General features: G+C 37.8%; 3 protein-coding genes across 3 annotated transcripts in view; 2 read left to right on the top strand and 1 right to left on the bottom strand.

The window, feature by feature from the left end:
- The window catches only part of LOC139140761 (polypeptide N-acetylgalactosaminyltransferase 1-like), a 45,552-nt gene extending 42,337 nt beyond the window's left edge, over positions 1-3,215 (top strand). Inside the window, exons 10-12 of the mRNA XM_070710156.1 lie at positions 100-198; positions 677-817; positions 1,828-3,215. Of these exons, the coding sequence (XP_070566257.1) occupies positions 100-198; positions 677-817; positions 1,828-1,971 (384 nt within the window). The 3' untranslated portion in view covers positions 1,972-3,215. The remainder of the gene's footprint in view (positions 1-99; positions 199-676; positions 818-1,827) is intronic.
- A 4,336-nt stretch (positions 3,216-7,551) lies between these two features.
- Positions 7,552-14,489, bottom strand: LOC139140763 (INO80 complex subunit C-like). Its single transcript, XM_070710158.1, is given in 6 exon segments — positions 7,552-7,856; positions 11,111-11,151; positions 11,154-11,177; positions 12,255-12,357; positions 13,209-13,316; positions 14,344-14,489. Coding segments are annotated over 6 exon segments (510 nt in total). The 5' UTR covers positions 14,446-14,489; the 3' UTR covers positions 7,552-7,724.
- A 56-nt stretch (positions 14,490-14,545) lies between these two features.
- Positions 14,546-19,193, top strand: LOC139140762 (dual specificity protein phosphatase 19-like). Its single transcript, XM_070710157.1, has 3 exons — positions 14,546-14,890; positions 15,711-15,864; positions 18,400-19,193. The coding sequence occupies exons 1-3, from the start codon at positions 14,677-14,679 to the stop codon at positions 18,638-18,640; spliced, it is 609 nt and encodes a 202-aa protein (XP_070566258.1). The 5' UTR covers positions 14,546-14,676; the 3' UTR covers positions 18,641-19,193.
- The last annotated feature ends 1,913 nt before the right edge of the window (positions 19,194-21,106 follow it).

Genomic DNA, 21,106 nt, shown 5'->3' with positions numbered 1-21,106 from the left:
ACACTCATACTGATTTGTTCCAACATTGGTTTGTTTGTTGATAAGGACCTTTGTTTATTTTCGTTTTGTCACTTGTTTTGTCTTCTTTTGTACATACAGATTCGAAACATGGAAACCAAGCAATGTCTTGACAACATGGGTCGAAAAGAAAATCAAAAGCTTGGAATATATACATGTCATGGACAGGGTGGCAACCAGGTAGGTTTGAATATTGTCATCAGTAGTATTGGTATCATTAACTTAGTTTGTTAGGGAGGGAAGAAGAGGAAGGAGGGAGAGCGTAAATCATACAGAAAAACAAGTCATCATTGATGACACGGTCCCCACTAAGTATTGGGTTGGTTGTATGGTGTTGATCAAGTTGTGAAAAGTTGGTCAATATTGTGAATTAAAGAATTCCCTGGTGTACTATGTAGGAGGAAGAACATAATGGTATGTGAGAGAGGTGGGATATATGTATAGAGATACGTGTTTAAAGTGTATCACTTGTGTTTACAAGGACCTGAACGTATGGAGGTGTCTTGCATACCCACTTTGATAGCGAATGTCATTTTCATCATCCTTATGAATTCCGATTGTAATGACAGATTTTTTTATAAGTTTCAGAGTTTATTTTTACACCTATCTGTGCAACAGGGATACAATTTTTTTTTTATTTGTGAATTCTTGTACGTAGATATTTGCTTGGACAAAGAAGAAGGAAATGAAACATGATGATCTGTGTCTAGATGCATCCAGGCAGAGTGGCTTTTCAGATGTGATGCAGTTAAAATGCCACAATCAAGGTGGAAACCAGGAGTGGGCGTTTGATAAAGAGGTATGGTCATGTCTTCTGAACATTTAGCCCAGTTCATTCCTTACAAAATGGCCAAGGATTTAGAATACTTAGCCCAGTCAAGTTTTGAGCAATGGGTCCAGTTGGTTGCTCTGGTCTGTGGCCGAGCAATTTGGCATTTGCCAGGTGATAGTAAACACCTATTACCTGGTCATTAGGGCTATAGCGCCCGTTTATTACCCTTAGGGGCCATGCATTAACAGGAATACATTGCTATTCCCGGTGGGCCAAGGGGTATAGTGATGTGTTTCTGGTAACACAAGGCCACAAGGGCCTTTTGCTGAAACTTTCCTAGATGAAACTGTCAACCATTCTCTTACCAAATCAATAATGAAAATCAGGAGTCACAGTGCAAATTTGGGTACTAGAGAAGCAAATTACCAAACATTTACTGGTATTTGAAATTCAATATGGCTACCATCCCTGTATTACCGGTAATGCTATAGGGAAAAACAGAATTCTCGATTTTTGAAAAACTAAGACAGTAGAAATTTTTCTTACTCCAAGAGCATTAAAATGAGCCCCCCACAAGTGGTAGATCAGAAAAGAATTGTAAAAGTTTTGGACTCCCAATATCTGTCCCCGAGGCGCATTCTACATTAAAATAGTGGACACACTTGGCAGTACATGTACCTACTGTAGGGCCCAGTATTTTAGTTACTTTGTCCTATATTTAAATTAATGGACCTACCATTCAAATAAGTTGATCCACTTAGTGGTATGTACCGTTTGGCCTAGTATTTCAATGGTTGAAAGGAAATAGAAAACTGGTTGGAGATTATCAGGCCTTCCATCAGGTCCAGTATTTAGCATTGTTGGCCCAGTAAATTAAAATAGTCTGCCCACTTGGTACTGGTCCAAGTCCCTGAAAGTTTCCGATTGTTGTAAAAGTGTAGAAATGTTATAATTTCTGATCATTGGGTGATTCAACTTTAAAAATTCTGATCAAACAGCTGTTTTTTTTATGACTTATATTCTCTTCTTTCTCGAAGACAAAAACCATTGTACATTCATCGAGTGGACTTTGCATGGACAAAGCAGATGCTGGCAAAGACGCACCGACGTTACGCAAATGCGATGGCCGGGTCTCTCAGAAGTGGGACTTAGTTGATATATCCATGCTGGAAGAGAGATAATGACACCGTCTGTTTGTAGTCTGAGTATTTTTCTCACAACAAAACCAGAAGTACAAGATAGAGACTGTCTGCATCAGTAATTTAATTTCTAAACACGTCATATGTAAATGACAATTAAGTTTCTGCATTGCATCAAGAGTTTTTGTCCTTTCTTTTAATTCAGCATTGTCTGTCGTAACCCAGCCTAGGCGTGAACTCTTTTCTTTCATGCCAGGTTTGTTCTAAGCAGGGAAATGACAGTTTTCCCCACACACAGTGTATGATATTTTCATTCTGAACATTTCAGTCAACTCAGTCTGAACATCTCAGGCAACTCACTGAATAGAGAGACTTTGACATTAATGACACACAGAGCAGGTTTTGTCATAAATCAGGTTTTTTTCTGTTGATGTCTTTTCGTTGATTTTGTTTGAGAAGATGTGTATTTTTTATTAATTCTGCGTGACTTCTTAAATCTTTTGTGATAATCATCATAAATTCAACACACAAGATTTCCTTATAAGTTTGACTATTTCACCCCGTTTTCTACATCATTAAAAAAGATTCATTCATACCAAATCTCAACAGGTAATATGGGTACATGTCAACAATCATCCATATTCATTGACTGTATAAATGTACAGTACGTGTAAAGAACTTTTCTGTTGTTCTCCCTTGCATCAATGACGTAAATTTATTAGTATTTCTTTTGCTTTCTCACTTCATTTTTGTGCCAGTTGTGCGATGAATTCCATCTACAGCATTAAAACACCCTTATTCGCCCATTTTGACTGTTAGCCAGGACGTGTACATTGAAATACAATTGAACCTCGGCAGCAACTGTGAAGCCCTACAACTGAGTTCAATGATATCAACTGTCTGATGTGACATAATGAGGTGCTGTCAGCCAGTAACAAAGCAGCTTGACTGTGAAACAAGTGGCAAGCTATTTATAACAGTTCAAATTAGACATACAGACATTCAGCTTTTCATCACCTTTCCAATCAAAGATGTAGTAACAGCTAGATCTTCATATCACGACTCACCATGTCTGTCTCTCTTCTTTTTCCGATGGAAGGAAAGTATCCCAGTGATAATAATCCACATGAAAATTCAGTATTTCTATTGGATTGTAGCTCATAACCAATATTACTTACTCACCTCTGTGAAAATTTGAATCTTTGCCTATTTTTGCCCTGCCAAAATAACAGTGTAATGAAGAGATACATGATAGCATTCTGATCATGTCGTGAATTATTTTTAAACTGTTACAACAGTAGTTTTTATGTCCTTTATCTCAAACAGAAAAATAAGATTGAATATACAGTCATGTATTCGTCTCATTTGATCTAGGAACACCTGTGGTAAAATGTATGTATGTGTAGACACACTGGATACCCAATGTTTGTTTTCTATTGTGAGTTGTTTATAAGATATTGGCTTGATCAAAAAAATGATTTTTTTTTTGCACAATATTATTTGACTCGCAATGTCAACAATCAATGTTAGAATGTAATCATTGGTTGCTACAAAATTGTCAGTTTTAGTGCGTCTTCAAGGAGAAATGAAAGAACGTTTCATGACATTCACTTTTTTGAGTGGAAGAATTAGACTTGTTTGTGTGCTGCACACACCTGGCGACTTTTGTAGGATTCAATTCAAACATTAAAAGAAGTAAATTACAAAAACAAAACATGATTTATTTTTTTATAAAAATGCAATTTTACAATGTTGAGAAATGTGAACTTCAAAGTTCAAAGTAGAAGTGAGTACAAACTTGTATGGTCTTTAATCCCTGCAAAAAGTTGTGTGTATTGTATGTGTTGCCAGAGGAGGGTGCATTTGTATATGATTACAAAGACAATTTCAATGTTGTACGTTTTTGTACAGTAGAGTCACTAAAATTCTATTAGCACCTGGTCAAGGGTTCCAAAGTACAGAGTTAAAGGGGAAGTTCACCAAGGATGATTTTCACATATGTGGTAGCTCTGTGGTCATTTACCCAGGAAAAACTATTTGCACCATTTATAACTCGCTGGATTTTTTACAAAAACCGATAAAATTGGTACAGGAAGTTGCCCATGTAATTTGCATCATGGGAAAAAAGCTCCAAGCTTGGAGCTTGCATCATGTGATATGGAAGAGACCATAGCTTTTCCGTGGTAAGTGACCACAAAGCTAGCACATATCTAAAAATCATCCGTGGTGAACTTCCCCTTTAAGGACACAATAGAAAGATCATTGTGAGATAAACTCTATGAGAATTGACAGACTGGGCGATTGGATATTTTACTGAAAAGTTTTGTTGCAATAAAAACAATTCTCAGTTGCGTCTTACCTTGGAAATAAGTATCCCTGATCAGTCGAATGACTAAGTTTGAAGAGGAGAAGGAAATGCTGAGGAAGTAATGTTTTTTTATCTCACATTAATGGGCAAGTAACTCTTAACTTTTGAAGATTTTTCATTAATTTTGTATGTCAAGTTCTTGTTCTACTCCCCAAAGCATGTTGAAACATCCACTGTCTAGCTTGCCAACATATCGTCTATATTGTGTAAAATGCACTGTAATTGTTTACATTTGAATTCTAGTCTGGACCAGAATTCACTTGTCAACAATAACAATGCAGTTTATAAATATAAAGGCTGAGTTGACAAGCTGAATACTGTGTATCCCAACATGCTTTGAGGAGTAGGGCTGAGAAATTGTGGCTGATTTTTAAAATGAAAATAGTGAAAAAAAAATCAAAAGTTGAGAGTTACTGGCCCTTTTAAAAGTTTTGATGTTTTGCACTGACAAATATTTACAGTCATGTGACTGTCTGATTGTAGTTCTGTATTCTATCCAACGTGATTAAAATAATATTATGCCATTTATGGCTATGTGACTTATAATTACAGTCGTGTACATATTCATGGAAATTCCTATTGTATCTGACATAGTCAAGGTGCAATGAAGTAAAACCTTGTGAATGTAGATATACACAATGTAGCTAGACGCTTTGTTTTATACACAAATTTGTAAACCAGTACGCATACATGATGAGGTACGATTTTGTAACCTGATAGTCACACATATACCTACAAATGTAAACCTATAGTCTAAGTCTGAAGTGGCAATTTTAATCTTAACCCTGTAGATACTTGAACACACATATTTGAAGCCCATAACCTCCTGTGCCCTTTCTGTGCAATCAACAGCCTCATAGAGTTGGGAGTTAACCTTGCAGCCATATACAACCAGAACCTTTTAGCACAATACCGCTTGTTACTTACTCATTAATTTTACGGCAATGTCAGAACCACACTAGCAAATACAAATTTGAAAGCCATGCATTCACCCTCTTCTGCCCTGAAAGTTCTAACCCCATACTAACCTTTAGGCACAACATATTATTCAGAAAATTGTCTTTCCCGAGTTTTCCCGTGTAAATTTTAAGGCAGTAATAGCCATGGCACTGCTCACTTTCTGGTTGATCTAATCTGCAACTCTTTTGCTCCTATCATGCTTTGTTTTAGTGTTGAAATTCTAATCTTAGATGAAATTAAACAGTATTTGATAATGGATGGATAGATTTTTGTGTACATATGGAACTGCTAGATGAAGTAGAAACAAGTTTTGCTGTAAATGCAGAGACCCTTTGAGTCAACCTTGCTCAGACATGTTACACCTTGTTACAGGATATTGTACACAATTTACATCAATAAACGCTGAAAACTAAGATTGATTCTGAGTGAAAGTGTATTTGCATGCAAGTGACCATCTGCCTAGCAGAACACTTCATTCTGTGTTATACAGCATCATGGTGGTAAGAATGTCCCTTTTGGCATGACACTTGGCTGGCTTGATACTGGACAAGCTGGTCACTGGCCTGACTTTGGACAAGCTGGTCACTGGCTTGACTCTGGACAAGCTGGTCACTGGCTTGACTCTGGACAAGCTGGTCGCTGGCGTGACTCTGGACAAGCTGGTCACTGGCTTGACTCTGGACAAACACTGTAACCATCATCTAGTGGTAATATCAGTTGATCACAAACAAATCAACTCCACAAAAGTTGAAACATTATCAGGAAGGTCAGATGTAGTCAAAACATAACCACCAACAACGTGTGCAAGTGATGCATGATGCATTCTGGACAGTTGGTGGGATGTGCTTGGGTGTTTGTTGTTGATTTAGTTGTTTAGTTGTTATTGACTGATATTACCACCAAGACTATAATCACAGCGACTCTGACAGCGTTGGTATCTCAGTTCGGACAGTATGTCTAGTTCCCATCTTACAAATGGCTCAATGCAAACCACTGTATATACTGATCTATACACTACTGAGGCATGTGGTCCTCCTCTGACTGACGCACACGTACACAGCTATGGCCTGTACACACCTGCCAAATATGGTGTGTGGTCATTCTCCAAATCTCTCTCTCTCTCTCTCTCTCTCTCTCTCTCTCTCTCTCTCTCTCTCTCTCTACATTCTCTGAACCACACACAGATATGGCATGCAGTCTTTCTCCACATTACATTGTTCAATGTGGCCAATATGTGATATAATGTTGTCCAATATTTCTGAAATGCTCCATACATGTTTTGAAATACATGTCAAATTATGACAAGGACTGTTACAGTAAAAGGCAAATATTTATGAACCAAGTTTCATACAGATAAACCTTCAAGCATATCACAGTGCTCATCAGGACTTCTGTTCAACAACGGCAGAGTAGGCCACTCTCCTTGGTGCTCTGACAGGGAAAAACTCTAAAGAAAAATCTCAACAGCTAAAACAGCTAAAGAAAAATCTCAACCCTTTGGTGAGAACAATCATTTCAGAAGCATTGAAAAAAACTACCATTTATTCATAAACAAGTAAATGGATGTTATTATAAGTTGGGTAAGGATGAAGATTTTTTTTTTCTTTATGAGATGTTCCTTTTTTGATTGACCAAAGTCAATTAGGCCAAAAAAAAATTTGTGCTGTTCCGATAACAAGATTTTCAAAAATGGGGTAGATAGGTAGGTAGGTAGGCAGGGATTTTTTTTTTCAAAAATATTTTTATTTTTATATGTGCATTTTTATGGGGTTCAGGGCATCAAACACTGGCCACAACATTTCCAGAAAAACGTATCATACAAATAAAAGGAATGGAAACATAAAAGACATCCTCGTTCAGTAAAAATCAAACACTAGGTAACGAATGTGTGATTTTTTCTTTTTTCTACTTCCCTGTTTACGTAGCTCTAAAAAGTTTAGGGTCGGCAGGTAAAAAATAGGGTTGGTCGGATTATTGGAACAGCACAATTTATTTTTGTTTGGCCTTACTATGACAGAAATTGCATTGTGGTCACCACAATAGGCAGAATATCACACAAACAGATTGTAAAAATCTGTTTAAAACAACGTTTTATTGGAAAATAAACTCAAAGTTTTTTTCCCTTTATAGATGACAGAAATCATATAAAGTGGACTTTGATTTCGTTTTCTGTACTATTTCAATTTAATCAGTATTGCCAATGTTTAGCAGCCACACTGGAGTAAGTCATGTCTCTGAAGAGCATAACTCAGTTGTTGCAACATTCCACGTGCTGAGAGGTTAAGTACCAATGTTCACACACATTGTTGGCTCTCGTTTACATATGTTTTTCTTTCACAGAGTGGCTACCCATAGACCCTCGAGTTTCTCGAGGGTCAATGGGCTAACAAGTCACCATTCCACACTGGACACTTAGTTCATGTAGAGACAGCATCTGACAGCATTGCAACTCTTGGTACACACATGTTCATGGTACGGGTGTATTTGCTTTCCTCAATGCAAGATATCCAGACACAATGTCCATCGGCAACATTCGTATCCTGGCAAACTCTTCTGTGCTGGAATATCGGATTTTAGTGTGAGGGTCCGTGTAGTTTGCCTAGGACAGAAATCATAACAGAAAAGCAGTTAATCAAACCATCCTTCAACCCTGTCCACCCCCATGTTAAATTTGTACAGGTCTTATCATTGCAATGAACATTACATGGTCCTACAATGTACCACATGCTGTCAATGAAAATGGGCATTTGGAAAACTTGACATCACATGAGTGATGTGTGCTTTGAAACAGAACTACCCTAGTAGCAGATTGAGGTTTTCTGACGTTCCAGTTACAAATGAATATTGTACGCTCTCAGCGTGGGTGTCGGCCATACTGTTGTGTTCATCAAAACAGAATAGCATAACAACATATATTCTTGGTATGTTGACATACACAGAGCACAACTCAAGTATTCTTCATATTATACTACACATGGAACTACTCATAGATATGGTAACATATTTACAGGGAACTATGTATAGGAACAACATCTATAAAGGGAACTAGGTATGGTAATATATATAGGGAACTAGGCATAGCAAATATACATATGGAAATAAGTATGGTAATATACATACTTTTGAATGTGGTAGGGTAACATACGTATAAATGGAATGAGGTATGGAAACATATTATTGGGTGATAAAGCTTAAAGGGCCAGTAATGCTAACTTTTGGTGGTTTTTTCAATATTTTTGTTCTCAACTTCAACCATAATTTCTTGTTCTACTCCACAAAGCATGTTAATACATGCAGTATTCAACTTTACAACTCAGCCTGTACATGTGTAAACTGCCTTGTTATTGTTGAAAATTGAATTCTGGTCTGGACTAGAATTTAAATGTAAACAATAACAGTGCATTTTACACGTATAGATGCTACGTTGACAAGCTAAACCATGGGTGTTTCAACATTCTCTTTGGATAAGAGAAGGAATTCACAACTGATGTGTAAAATAAAAATAATACCGTCAATGACGCTGTACCTTCTCTAATGTGTGGCCAGGTCAGGTAATTGGTTGTTGGCATGGAGTTATTGGTAAATAGTGATGATGTAGGGGCATGAGGTGAGATATGGACCCAAAGAACCCAAAAGATGATTAAATACATCAATCAAAAAAATTCTAAGCTACAGTATAAACTGCCTAAAGATAGTTCAGTGTGGAAAAAAGGTTAAATAATTCAGAAATAAGAATTAACAGTCCAAAATAGTAATGACGCACTTCCCTACTGACCTGAGTGCATGTGAAATACACAACCTGGCATCTGTAAATTAAATGTATACCAAGTGATCATTTTAAGTCACTTTTAACTGTTTTTAAGGGATATTCCAAAGAGTCATGTGGAAATGATGAAAAACGCTTATCTGGTCTTGTGTTTGTAAAACCTCATGGTTGATAATTGTCATAGTATTCACAAGAAATTAAAAGTGAAGAAATTACTGTTTTTAATAGGCATATTTTCCTTGAAATACATGATCGTGTAAAGAATATATGCTAAAAGTGTTTATTAGTAAATTTCTTTTCAAAAATAATTTAATCTGTGACCAAAGGATTTTTATTCTTTGAGTTTACAAATTCAAACATTGCAATTTGTTCAATCATCTTGTGCAGTGCAAAATTTATATAATGACTGAAAAACAAAAAAAATTGGCAGAATTACAGTCTTTGTGATGTAAAATCATGGGTTGACATCACGATAATTGTTAATCTGTTCGAAGTACTTTCTATAATTTAAAAAGAAAAGTTCATGCAGAAACGGTAACATATATTGTCAGCAATGTAGTGTTAATTTTGACTTTACATCAAATATGCCTTTGCTGGATACCAAATATGTAGGGCGAAATATTAAAATCAGCCGTGTTCAGCAAAATCCACACAATAGCATTGATCCTTTTCTAATTTGATTTGATTTGCTTATGTTATCCTTGTATGACAGTCAGTACAATATGGAACTTGAACACAACACAGTGAATAAGTATGCTGTAAATGAAATGGTGTGGCTGCATCCACATGCAGCAATAGGAGTGCCTTTGTCTCTCACCCTCATTTCCAACCTGTCCCATCCCTGAAAAAATAGTATGGTCTTATATTTATAATGTTAATAATTTCTGTATTTGTTAAAATGTGCGCATCTCAAAAACTTTTGATCATAAACATTTTCATTGTTTTTTATAGCTGACCAGTCAGTTAACCTGTTTATTTTGAATATTTGCGCAATTTTTCTCAGTATTTGACATTTTCAGAATAGCTTCTTATTCAATTTGTCATTTTCTAAAAGTTAAAATGCTCCTTTGTGTGGTCAAGCTTTCCACAAGCATCAAATGTTGTACTTCATATAGGAAGGTCTGCCTCTAGAGGGCGGGCATCATGAATAGTGTTTGTTAGTTATTTCCTCCACTAAACTTCTGATTGTACTGTAAACATTGAACATGGCCGACGTCCGATTTTCCTGTCTAAAACTTTCACTCATTTTCGTTCATATGACTCTGAAACTCAAGGAAACGATTGGGAAGAAAGAGTTATCTTGAAATATTGAGGTACTCGCCGATATTTTGCAAAATTAAATGAGAAAAAATGCAAGGAAAATGCCGACAGGCTTACACAACGACCGTTTTCAGACTCAGAGGCATATGATCATCTGCAGATTATACAACAGGCCCATATCACGTGAGGCCATAAGGGGATATCCACGCAACTCAGTACCAAACACTAGCGCACACGTGAGCAAACACAAAGTGAGTACCCCTAAAGTCAGCTCAGTAGTCTGTAATAGATCGTAGTCAACTAAGAACCTTGGAGAAAGGCTTACATGTAACACTGTGGCTTATGCCACTAAGTCCCTTTTGATTTTTGTCACAGCTCAAAATCGTTCTCCTGCACCTCAACCTGAACCATGAACACTCCCACCAGTTTATGATATGACCCATCACAATGGCATAACGTCAACGGATCTTGACAGACGGAAGTATTGACAGACGGAAGTAGTTGACACCAGCATACTGGTTTTCAACTCTAATACCTTCTCTGTCTATAAATAGACACAAGAAGGTAATAATGAAAAAATCATCAAAAGTTAGCATTACTGGCCCTTTAAGAAGCCAAAACATTTCAAAAGAAGGGGAGTTTTGATAATGACAGCCTAACAAGGGTGGCAGTTATAAGCACGATGATATGCAAATACATTCAAACTGATAGAGTGAATGACTTTACAAAACTGCAGCTGGAAGGCCTCAAAACAGGTAAATATTATTTTCAACTGCACTATTCTGTGGTAAATTTTTATCACAGAGTCATACATGTACTGAACTTACATGAAGACCTGATAGGTCAGAGTATTTCTTGGCTGGCTTGATGATGGCGGTGCCTCTATACTGCTGTCTGCAACAGAACTCACATATCACCAAGTTAGTGTGGCTGATCAATCATACTGCTTCAGTTTAGAAAATGAGGTAACAGCAGGGGAATCTACATACCAAACATCTCTGGTGAAAAAAAACCCCCAAGTTCTGGAGTGATATTATAGTGTATCAATTATTCAAAGTATCAATTTGCTTGTGAAGGAAACCGACAGTCATAACTTTGATAAATTTTTGCATTGTCGTAAGCGATGAAAACTGCTAAGTGCAAGCCGTAGGGAAGTCAGAAGCCAGGTTGGTATGTATCGTGATATCATGCGACATGACACAATGGAGAAACCTCACAGATACTGTAGATAATTTTTTACTATATTGCCCACCAGTGAAACATGATACACAAATGACATGTTTACTTAAATTTCTGCTTGCACTTTGAAATCTGACAATTTCTTGATAAGGAACATGTACTGATAATCTCAATATGGAATCATTATGCTGTCTATATACTGCAATTGACACACTTTTGAAAGGACCATGAAATCAAGTGGTTGTAATCAAACCAATTTTGGTTCATTACTGCTATGGTCTCTTTTTCGTGTAAATTAATAAAGGAAGCTACTGGGTAAATTGACATTCAAACTTAGTATGTAGAAAAATTATTAGTGTGCTCTATCAACCAATACGATGTACCACAATGCAATAAAAAATTGGCTATGATGCAAGCAAATTTTTTAGTTCTCTTGTTCAGATGTAGGGATGACACAAAGAAATTTCCACAATTCCTCGAATTGACACAAAATTTCCACTGAAAAGTATGCGTGAAGCAGATGAACATGTGGCAAATAAATGTACTTTGAGTGAGATGACTGAAACTTGACAGTGAATCCGGATGATGTGCTGTGTTTCAAATTCCCATTGTTTCAGTTGGAAAGTTGGAGGGATCCTTTATGAAACGAGGGGTGGTAAAAAGTTGAAGTTCTCAAACTCAGTGCACACAATGTGAAATCAGGTGAGTATTTTGCAAACGCAGATTGGATTTACGCTGATGGAAAGATAAATCTGCCCAGACAGATAGTGTCCTCAAGTGATGAACACTTACATGTAGGATCATCTGGTTGCCATGGCAATGCTCGCTCCGATGCTGCAATTTGTTTTAAGCTTTTCCACAGCCTCTTCTTACCCTGGGTAGTATTGGCTCTGTGCTGTAATAACATGTAATAGTGCATGATGGGTAATATTGGCTCTGAGCTGTAATAACATGTAATAGTGCATGATGGGTAATATTGGCTCTGTGCTGCAATATGTAATAGTGCATGATGGGTAATATTGGTTCTGTGCTGCGATAACATGTGATAGTACATGTTGAAAAGTCACAAAATGAAAGTCCCACATGAAATTTAGTCTTTTCATGGTTTTGCTAATGTAGATCAGATGAGCCACATTGATATTGATAAATAACTTGGCAGGCAGAACCAACTATTCTGAATAACTGGTATATGAGAGTTTACTGTGACAAGGCAACCATGCATGATGGTTGCACGCTAAATGAAGCTGTAGTTGTTAAAACAGTATTGTATGTTACCGACTTATTTGTAAATTGCATGAAAACCTCTAAGTACACTCTTGTTAGCCAAAGGACAAAAATTTACCAGGCAATCTGTTTCTCTTTTTGTTCTCACTATTCATTAGGTTTTAGCAATGTTGGCCGTCAGAATCCTATAGGCAATGCTACATATATGTGTGTAGGTATCACTGCCCGATCTAGGTTGTGGAGGGACCGTAGCATGATGACTCTACAAACAAGATATGGGCTATCTTTATCTGAGTACATGAAATGACATGTATGTCATGTCACTGTTCTTACTTTGATAATGTATTAATGGACTCTTGTGTGTTAATGTTTACAACTCCACATAATGAAAGCCCTTGTAAGTCGACTATTTCTGAGATAATCATAAATATATTTTTCCTTTCTTGCCCCCCCCCCCAAAAAAAAACCCCACTCAGTTAGCATATGTTTATAAAGTGGCAGCTTCTTTCTCCTTTGACTTACAATGAAACTTGCATCTTTAAAAGGAAATATCCGATGGCCAAGTTCTGATACTGCTGGACTTGATGATCTGGAGTCCAGGCTTTCCAAATCAGCAGCTGAACTTGATGGCTGTGAAGGGCAGAGGTGAAGAGAATAAGACTGCTAGATACTAGTAAACATGGAGAATGTCAAAGACAAAAGGAGTAGTGGGAGAAGAAATTTTGTGTTTGATATTCACTTTGAGTGGTAATTTGATTAAAATATGTTGTGGGGATTCGCTCATTTGTTTTGTTCTCTTTGAAGAAAGGCGAGTTAGTGGGGTCTAAGGTCATGGTAGGCCAAATGTAAATAAAACACAAAGATGAAATTCATTTCTACATCTGGTTATGGTCAGTTTTGATAGCCATTACTAATGACAATTTTAATTTACAGATAAGGGTCATGACGTAGTGATGTTACTGTGGGTACAGTTTGTAAATGAAAAATTTCCACTTCACAAAAATTATGTCAACCCCTGCTTTGCCGCGGTCTATCAGCATGATAGTAATTGATATCAATTTGCTTTGATCTGTAGCAGTATAGAACTCCGTCTACTGTGGACAGAGAGGGAATTGGACAGTGGACTGCAGCAAATGATCATATCAACAAGGCAACAGTTCACATTGTGAATAGCCATGAACGTAAAAAAGTCCATGCACAGAGTAACAATCATAATCAATGATAGCTCTGCGTGGCAGGGCTGTGTGTTGCTGCGGATCCGTAGCCCTACCACTCCCTTGCTGTTTGTGTTGGGGGAGTGGAGTACCACTCCCCCAACACAATCAGCAAGGGAGTGGTAGGGCTACGGAACCGCAGCAAGGCTGTGTGTTGTTACCGGTTGCGCGTCGGTTGGAGGCGCAACCAGTAACAACACACAGCCTAGCTGCAGTACAGTAGCTCGAGGTTTTGCCTGGGTATTTGGGTCGAACGGCAAAACCTTTTGCCGTCCGACCCAAATACCCAGCTACTGTACTGCAGCTACACACAGCCCTGCCACACAAAGCTAAATCAATGACAACATGTCAAAGGCGCAGCGCTACATAGACTGGTATGATATTTCGAAATTAATCGTACGTAAGATGTGACGGTTGGGGCCACCATAAAAATAGTACGTTACCGTTAGGGTCCTTTTCTTTTTTCCTGGTAAACTCGCGGAGCCGGGACTGGCAGGTCGCTTGTTATTTCGCCTAGCTCGCGATTTAGGACTAGGGGCAGCCATTTTCTTGTTCTCTGTTACAGCGCCCGCATTTGCCCACCCGAAAGATTAACGTGATTGGTCGCTCGTTAAAGGTCAGAGAAAGGTCAGAGGGCATTCCTTCCTTCATCCACAAACGTTAGTTTAGTTAGAAGCTGAGAGGTACGCCAGACATTTCTATGGCTCTATATGTGAACAGTCCTAGCCGTCTTGTGCTTTTGCCATAGCGAATAATGTAATCTGGACAGGGTCGATATGAGTTTTTTGCAAGACGTAAAGGCGTTTTCTCAAAAGTCTCTGCGAAGAGTTGACACGAAAGTTACAACGACTGGTGGTCAAAAGTTTGTAGAGAAACGTCTGGAGAGTGGGAAGTTTACTTTGTCCGACACCGGAGAACGATGTCTAGGGTTTTGCGGCGATTACAAGCCCGATCTTCAGGTCGTTGACGTCAGACCATGGCTTTTACTCAGTAGGTGAAAGTATTTGTAATGAAATGATATATTTGTCCTCAGTCTGTTGATCAGTTAGCAGTCGAGTTCCCCATAGGGCATGCAGGGATTCATGGGCATCATATTTTGATGATCAAGGTTCAGGCCATGGGGTAGTAGCTACCTCCATGCTCAGACCAACTAGTGTGTCCAGGGTCAAAGTAAGGAGGATCATTTATCGGAAAGGGAGTTAGGAATGGTCAAAGTAAGCATTATACGTCCTTTTTGATTCCACCATTTGACTTTTGGCCGAGTCTTCAGAGTTTCAACTTCAACTCTTATCTGTTTTACCCTGGCACTAAGTTTCCCTCAGCAAAGATCCATCTTTACCCCAGAGAAAACGACTATGATGAAAGCTTTAAGCTTTCAGCTATATGAACACTTTTTTCCGATCGCAACAAGGCCGGAAAAAGAAGCCTTTGCCAACCCACTTTCTGCTGTTTTTGTGTTCACTGTTGGCCACCCTCTCCAAATATACTGAAGATTATCTCTCACAAAGTTTTTCTTCAGAATAGAACACGTTCTTTACGATCATAAAAGTTTACTGATCCATCCACTACACCTCACTCTCACCCAGCAACAGTCAAACGTTATGACACATGTAATGTTTTTGTACTTGTTGCCACATCAACATCCAAAACACATCTGGAAAGATAATAAAGTTGATTATAGAGAAGTAGCAATTCAGTAATATTCCTGGCAATATTGTTGTAGGAGCCATGCATCCTAAATCAATGGAGGAGAATGAAGCAGAATTACATACCACTGTGTTTTAGGAAATGAATATCTATTTCTTGACAGGTTCCCAAGATGTAGCAGCGGAACTACCATTGTTACGCCAGCACAAGGTGACACACATACTGAATGTGGCATCGTTGGTGGACAACCATTTTGAAAATGAATTCAAGTATTTAAAACTGAACATTTTAGATTTGCCAGAGACTGACATCACTAGGTAGGTATTGGTCTACTATTGTTGATAGTCGCACATCTATGTATCATCTATCCCTAATTCCTGCCAGGTCTATCACTTTCCCATCAGCCAAGTCAGTAAAAAGGAGTATTGAGCCAAAGTATAGCTGTATGTATTTTCACCCACTTGGCTTTAATAGTATGTCATAGTGGGTGAAGTCAATAAACAATCATGTTTACAGTATCTATGTTTTCAACCACCTTCAATATTCAAATCTTTGTAAAAAAATGCAACATATTGGACATATTGCAGGGCTCAAAATTAACTTTTTTCCCTGGTAGTCCACTTGGGCTACCATTTTCTGAAGTTGGTAGCCCAGTGACAATGGCTGGTAGCGCATGCATATTTTACTTCAGGGATATCATTTTTCGTTAACCAGACAAAAAAGGCTATTATTCAAGATTCTGTCCATGAAGTGAATTTTCTAGTTATTTGATGTGAATATTGGACACCTTTAATACCCAAGGAAACAGGTATGATGGACAATAGTGATACTCAAAAGCTTGGTGACCTATTTGACGACCTGTTTCACTCTCATTGTATGCAAATTTTAATAGCTGTAATGACAACGACAAGACCTTCTCAGCACTGAGACATACTGTAGCAGGGCTAAAAATAGACCATGAACTTTCTGTAGGGAGGGTGCATTGATTTCCGTGTAATTGTGATTGATATATTATGATCAAAATCCAACGGAAATGCTTTTTCATTGGCCATCATTTTCTGTGGCTGTCATTCAAGTCTGTCAGTTCAAATATTGAAACATTGTTGGAAAGTTGCACCGCATGGTCGGTCATCTTCGTAATTTGCATAACAAAGTCATAGTATGGCCTTTCTTTGTCCAGCTGGGTTTGACTGTATTTAGTTTGTCCCAAAGTGATGGACCGGACATTGCATGCCAAGTACTGACTGAATTATTTCAGGTCCCAGGCTTTGGTAGTCCATGTGGGTTACCATTTCATGGTTTTGGTAGCCCCAGAGAAAAGTTGATAGTCTTTGGACACGGGACTACCGCTAATTTCGAGCCCTGTATTGTGTCTCCTTGGTTTTAATCAGTTGGACCTGATGGTGAAATGTGAACTTGGCAGGATTATAGGTTTAATGTTTCACACATAAAGAAAGAACACAACCAGTAGCACATATGATACCAACTGTTCAGAAATATGATTGACAAAGTTGACTTTTGTTGATGTTTTTCAATTTCACATCAAGTCACATCACACAGAGATATGCCTTGATGGATTTTTCATTAAAAAGTACAAGTTGCAATTGTTAATGAATGAATGAATGAATGAATGAATGAATGAATGAATGATATAAAGTTAGTCAGAATTGCATGTTAGACAGCATGCATCATTAATGGATGACAAATGTACACATATTTGAATTCGGATCCTAATTTCCTCTCATATATAGTTATATATTGTGTTACGAACGCTACATACTATTCAGATACCAGGTAATTCTAAAAATGTTACCAGGGAGAGCTGTAATTCTAGCTTCCATAATACATTTGCTGACTATAAGGATAATTTCAAAATTTAACCTCAGTGATCATCTTGAATGTGAGTTACACTGACCTAAGGCTGGCAATGAAAGCCCAACGTACCAGCTAACACTAACAGAACATAAAACCATCTTTGTCGTTCAAACAATTATTAGATTGTGACTTTTATAATGAAGGGAGGACAAGACTATTTTAAGACCATCGAAAATTAATGTTAAAAGAAACACTTATGAAGAGTCAATCATCTCTGGCAGCGTAATGTGCAATTTTTCTGCCAAACACAGCACATATGCATCTGCTGTGACAATTGAAGTATTTACAATTTGTACACTTCGTCGTAGCTTCATACCACAATTTATCCACAGATAATGGTATGGTAATGTTCTCAGTATCTGAAAAATGTTCCAACTTTGAAATTACTATGAGAGAAGCTACAGCTAGATTTTGTCAAAATTGCACAGGGTAAAATCATCAGCAAATTGCAATAACAGTCCAATTACTGGTTCCATGATGCTATTCACGCCAGGTGGAGTAACTCACATTTGTGATTGATGCTACCCTGGATGATACGGATTGAATAACTTACATATTGTTTATGTGGCTGATTAAAACCCAAGGCACCAAACTGTTTTTACCGTCACGAAGTGTATTACTGGTCAATGTGATACAATATGTATACAACAAAAGACATCGTTTTGTTTCAAGTGTGTATACAGAGTTTTAAATTGCCACAGCAATGCATTATTGGACAACTAGGAAAAGGTCTGTAGGTGTCTATTGTGAGGGATTTCCTTGGAATCAACAGAGCTGGTTGAAGGAAACTTTAATCGAATTTTTCATCAGGGCTCAATGTTTGCATAATTACATATTCATAATCTTTTGCTATCTGCTAGACTGCGCATGTGTTTGTTGTATTTTATCAACTGAATAGTCACATGTGACCAAGTAGAGAAAGAGAGAGAGCAATAATGTTATGTGGTAATTCTGTCATATATTTTACTTATTTCCAGCTACTTTGATCAGTGTTTTCAATTTATTGATGGCGCTAAAACCAGCGGTGGAGTTGCACTGATTCATTGTAATGCTGGCGTTTCTAGATCAGTCAGTATAATTGTGGCTTACTTGATGACAACAGAGAAGATCCCCATGGAAGAGAGTATGCGACAACTGAAGCAAGTCAGGCCAGCTGTGGGACCCAACCAGGGTTTTAAACAACAACTCCAGCAGTATGAAAAACAGGTTTTGCAGTGAATATTTAAGTAATGCTGGAAAAAATATGAAAAAGTGATGTGAAATGCCTGTTATGCAATACATGACAGTAATGAACCATCAGATCTTGAGCATGGTTCAAAAATGAAACTATGAACTGTATTGTGAAAACAGCTTTTTTGTCAAAGCCAGCATTTACATAGTATTTACGCAATATTGGAACCTCAAAAACCTTGAAAAAAGGGATAAAAAAGACTACAATCATGTTAAGTCTTCTCACTAACACTTAATTTTTGAATACATAAAAAGGAACTAGGTAAGTAAATGTAATTTGAGTAATACTTCAGGCAATGAATTTGAGGCAGATTTGAATAACCTTTGCTACCATTGAATGGAAAGCATTTTAACATGCATTTCAGGGTAGGTAAATCATATTGAAGATTTAGACAGTTTTAGTGAGTGAAGTAATCTTTTATCTGCTTTGTTGGGTCCTGTGACCACTTCACAACTTTTGAAAATTGTCTTTTTTGTGATACTTTTATATGTTCACAGGTCGTAGACATCTTGTTACATAAAATATGTGAAGTTTATATCATATGAATTTTGAAATTGCCTGTGGTTTGAAAGCTATGGTGGTGCAACATGAGGCAGATGGTGTTGGAGTTGTATGGAGAGATGGGGGTCGTCTTGAGATCATGGTAGCAAAACCAAGCACCAGCCACAAACACACTGAGTTACTCACACCTTGCGTTAGTACCCATTCAACCTTTGCGTAAATGTACTGGTCCAAACATACCTCTGTAATAATGGTATTACACCAAAACATGATAGTGGTGTGGTTATTAAACTTCTCTTATAACACAGATTTTTTTACTTCATATCAACACATTTCTTCCTTTTGTTGACTGGAAGGTCCTGGTTGCTCTACTAGAGCTAGTTATAACACCTGTATTGTCCAGTTATTGTAATTTTTGGAGGCTCATTTGATACAGAACAAACAGTAACAAAACATTGCTTGGGTGATAGAGCCCTGTCAGGTGCACTGATATACCATACTATCACGTTCCTAAACACTGAGCATTGCCGGAATACTGCGCACTACTTCTGCTCGTACTAGCCAAATCGTTACATGCATTAGCTGGGCGTTTTTCTTTATAGCAAACTCCAGTGGAATCAGACAACGTTTTGGTGCAATTGTTGAGTAAAAAGACCAGCTAATAACTTTTAGAAATTATTTCAAGTTGATCAGCAACTTCAGGTAGTATAACGATCGAGAAATGGCGTAGTTCATAGCGGCAAATCGTGCTTGACTTTCAACTACATTCTACGCAAAGGTTCGGAAACAAAAATTTGTGTTCAATGTCATAAAATTAAGAACACATGCTTCTGTAGCAAGGGCAGGAGCACGATTTGTTGCGTACCCTCAGGCTGGTGCTAATGACGATGATACTAATGCCTTGCCTTGGGCTTAGGCAGCAATAATGTCGCCGTCATGAGCACCATCGCTTGGGAGGGCAACAAATTGTGATCTTGCCCTTGGTATCATGTGTTCTTATCGAAAGAGAGGCAGTCGTCGGAACTGCGCTCAAAGGTCGTGTAGGACCCGTGGGACCCATACAACCAATGTAAACACTGTATCCAAGGTACGATGGTAATTGATTAAAGTTAAAACATGTCTGTCATAATCAACATCGTATAATTTAAATGTTGCAGCTATGATGATGAGGTGCACTAGATATCGTGCACGAAATACATTGTTTGTAAACAAGAAACTCGCACAGGCGCAATTACGGCGACGGTTTCCCTTTAAATCCACCGCAATCATAGCGCATTGGGCAATCAAATGCATCAGATAATAGTTGGAACATAATCATAAAACCTAGCATAAGATTATCACAGGACAAATACATTATACAGTGAAGGAGTAAAAGAATTTTTTACAAAGCCAGTGCTGAGATAAGACCAAGACACCTAAGGTCGGTAGTATAAATCTTTATTGGCAATATCATAGTCCGACATATTAAAATAAAATAAACATTAGCAACAAAAAACCTGTGGTGAGACCAAGACACCCTTATACCCCACCCTCACCCCTGGCGGGGGACAGGCAGTACGCTTTCCCCTATGGTTTGACCTTAACACAGGGAACGTGGATGTCATGAACCCCAACACAGGACACTGTGATTTCGTTCAACCCTGAGGGCTTTGAACTGCGACTTCTTTGTTGGATTGGGTGACCAAAACAGGTGCAAATCACCTATATAAAATCGGCCCCAACAACACACTACACAACGAGCAAAAGGAAAAACGGACTTTAAATATACAACAATTAAAGTAAAGAATACAGTGAAAAAAATTTAAAACAAACATGTTTACGTAGGTCTACATTTACTACAAAAGCAGTGGATTGTCCATGTACAAGTTTTTAGGATCAAATGAACTATGAAATGTGTTCCAATACCATTTTTATTGCCAGATTAAATGCAAGCGTTGTATTGATGGTGCACG

Source organism: Ptychodera flava, chromosome 9 (genome assembly GCF_041260155.1).
Source record: "Ptychodera flava strain L36383 chromosome 9, AS_Pfla_20210202, whole genome shotgun sequence".
NCBI classification, from domain to species: Eukaryota; Metazoa; Hemichordata; class Enteropneusta; family Ptychoderidae; genus Ptychodera; species Ptychodera flava.
This window is presented reverse-complemented; position numbering and strand designations above follow the sequence as displayed.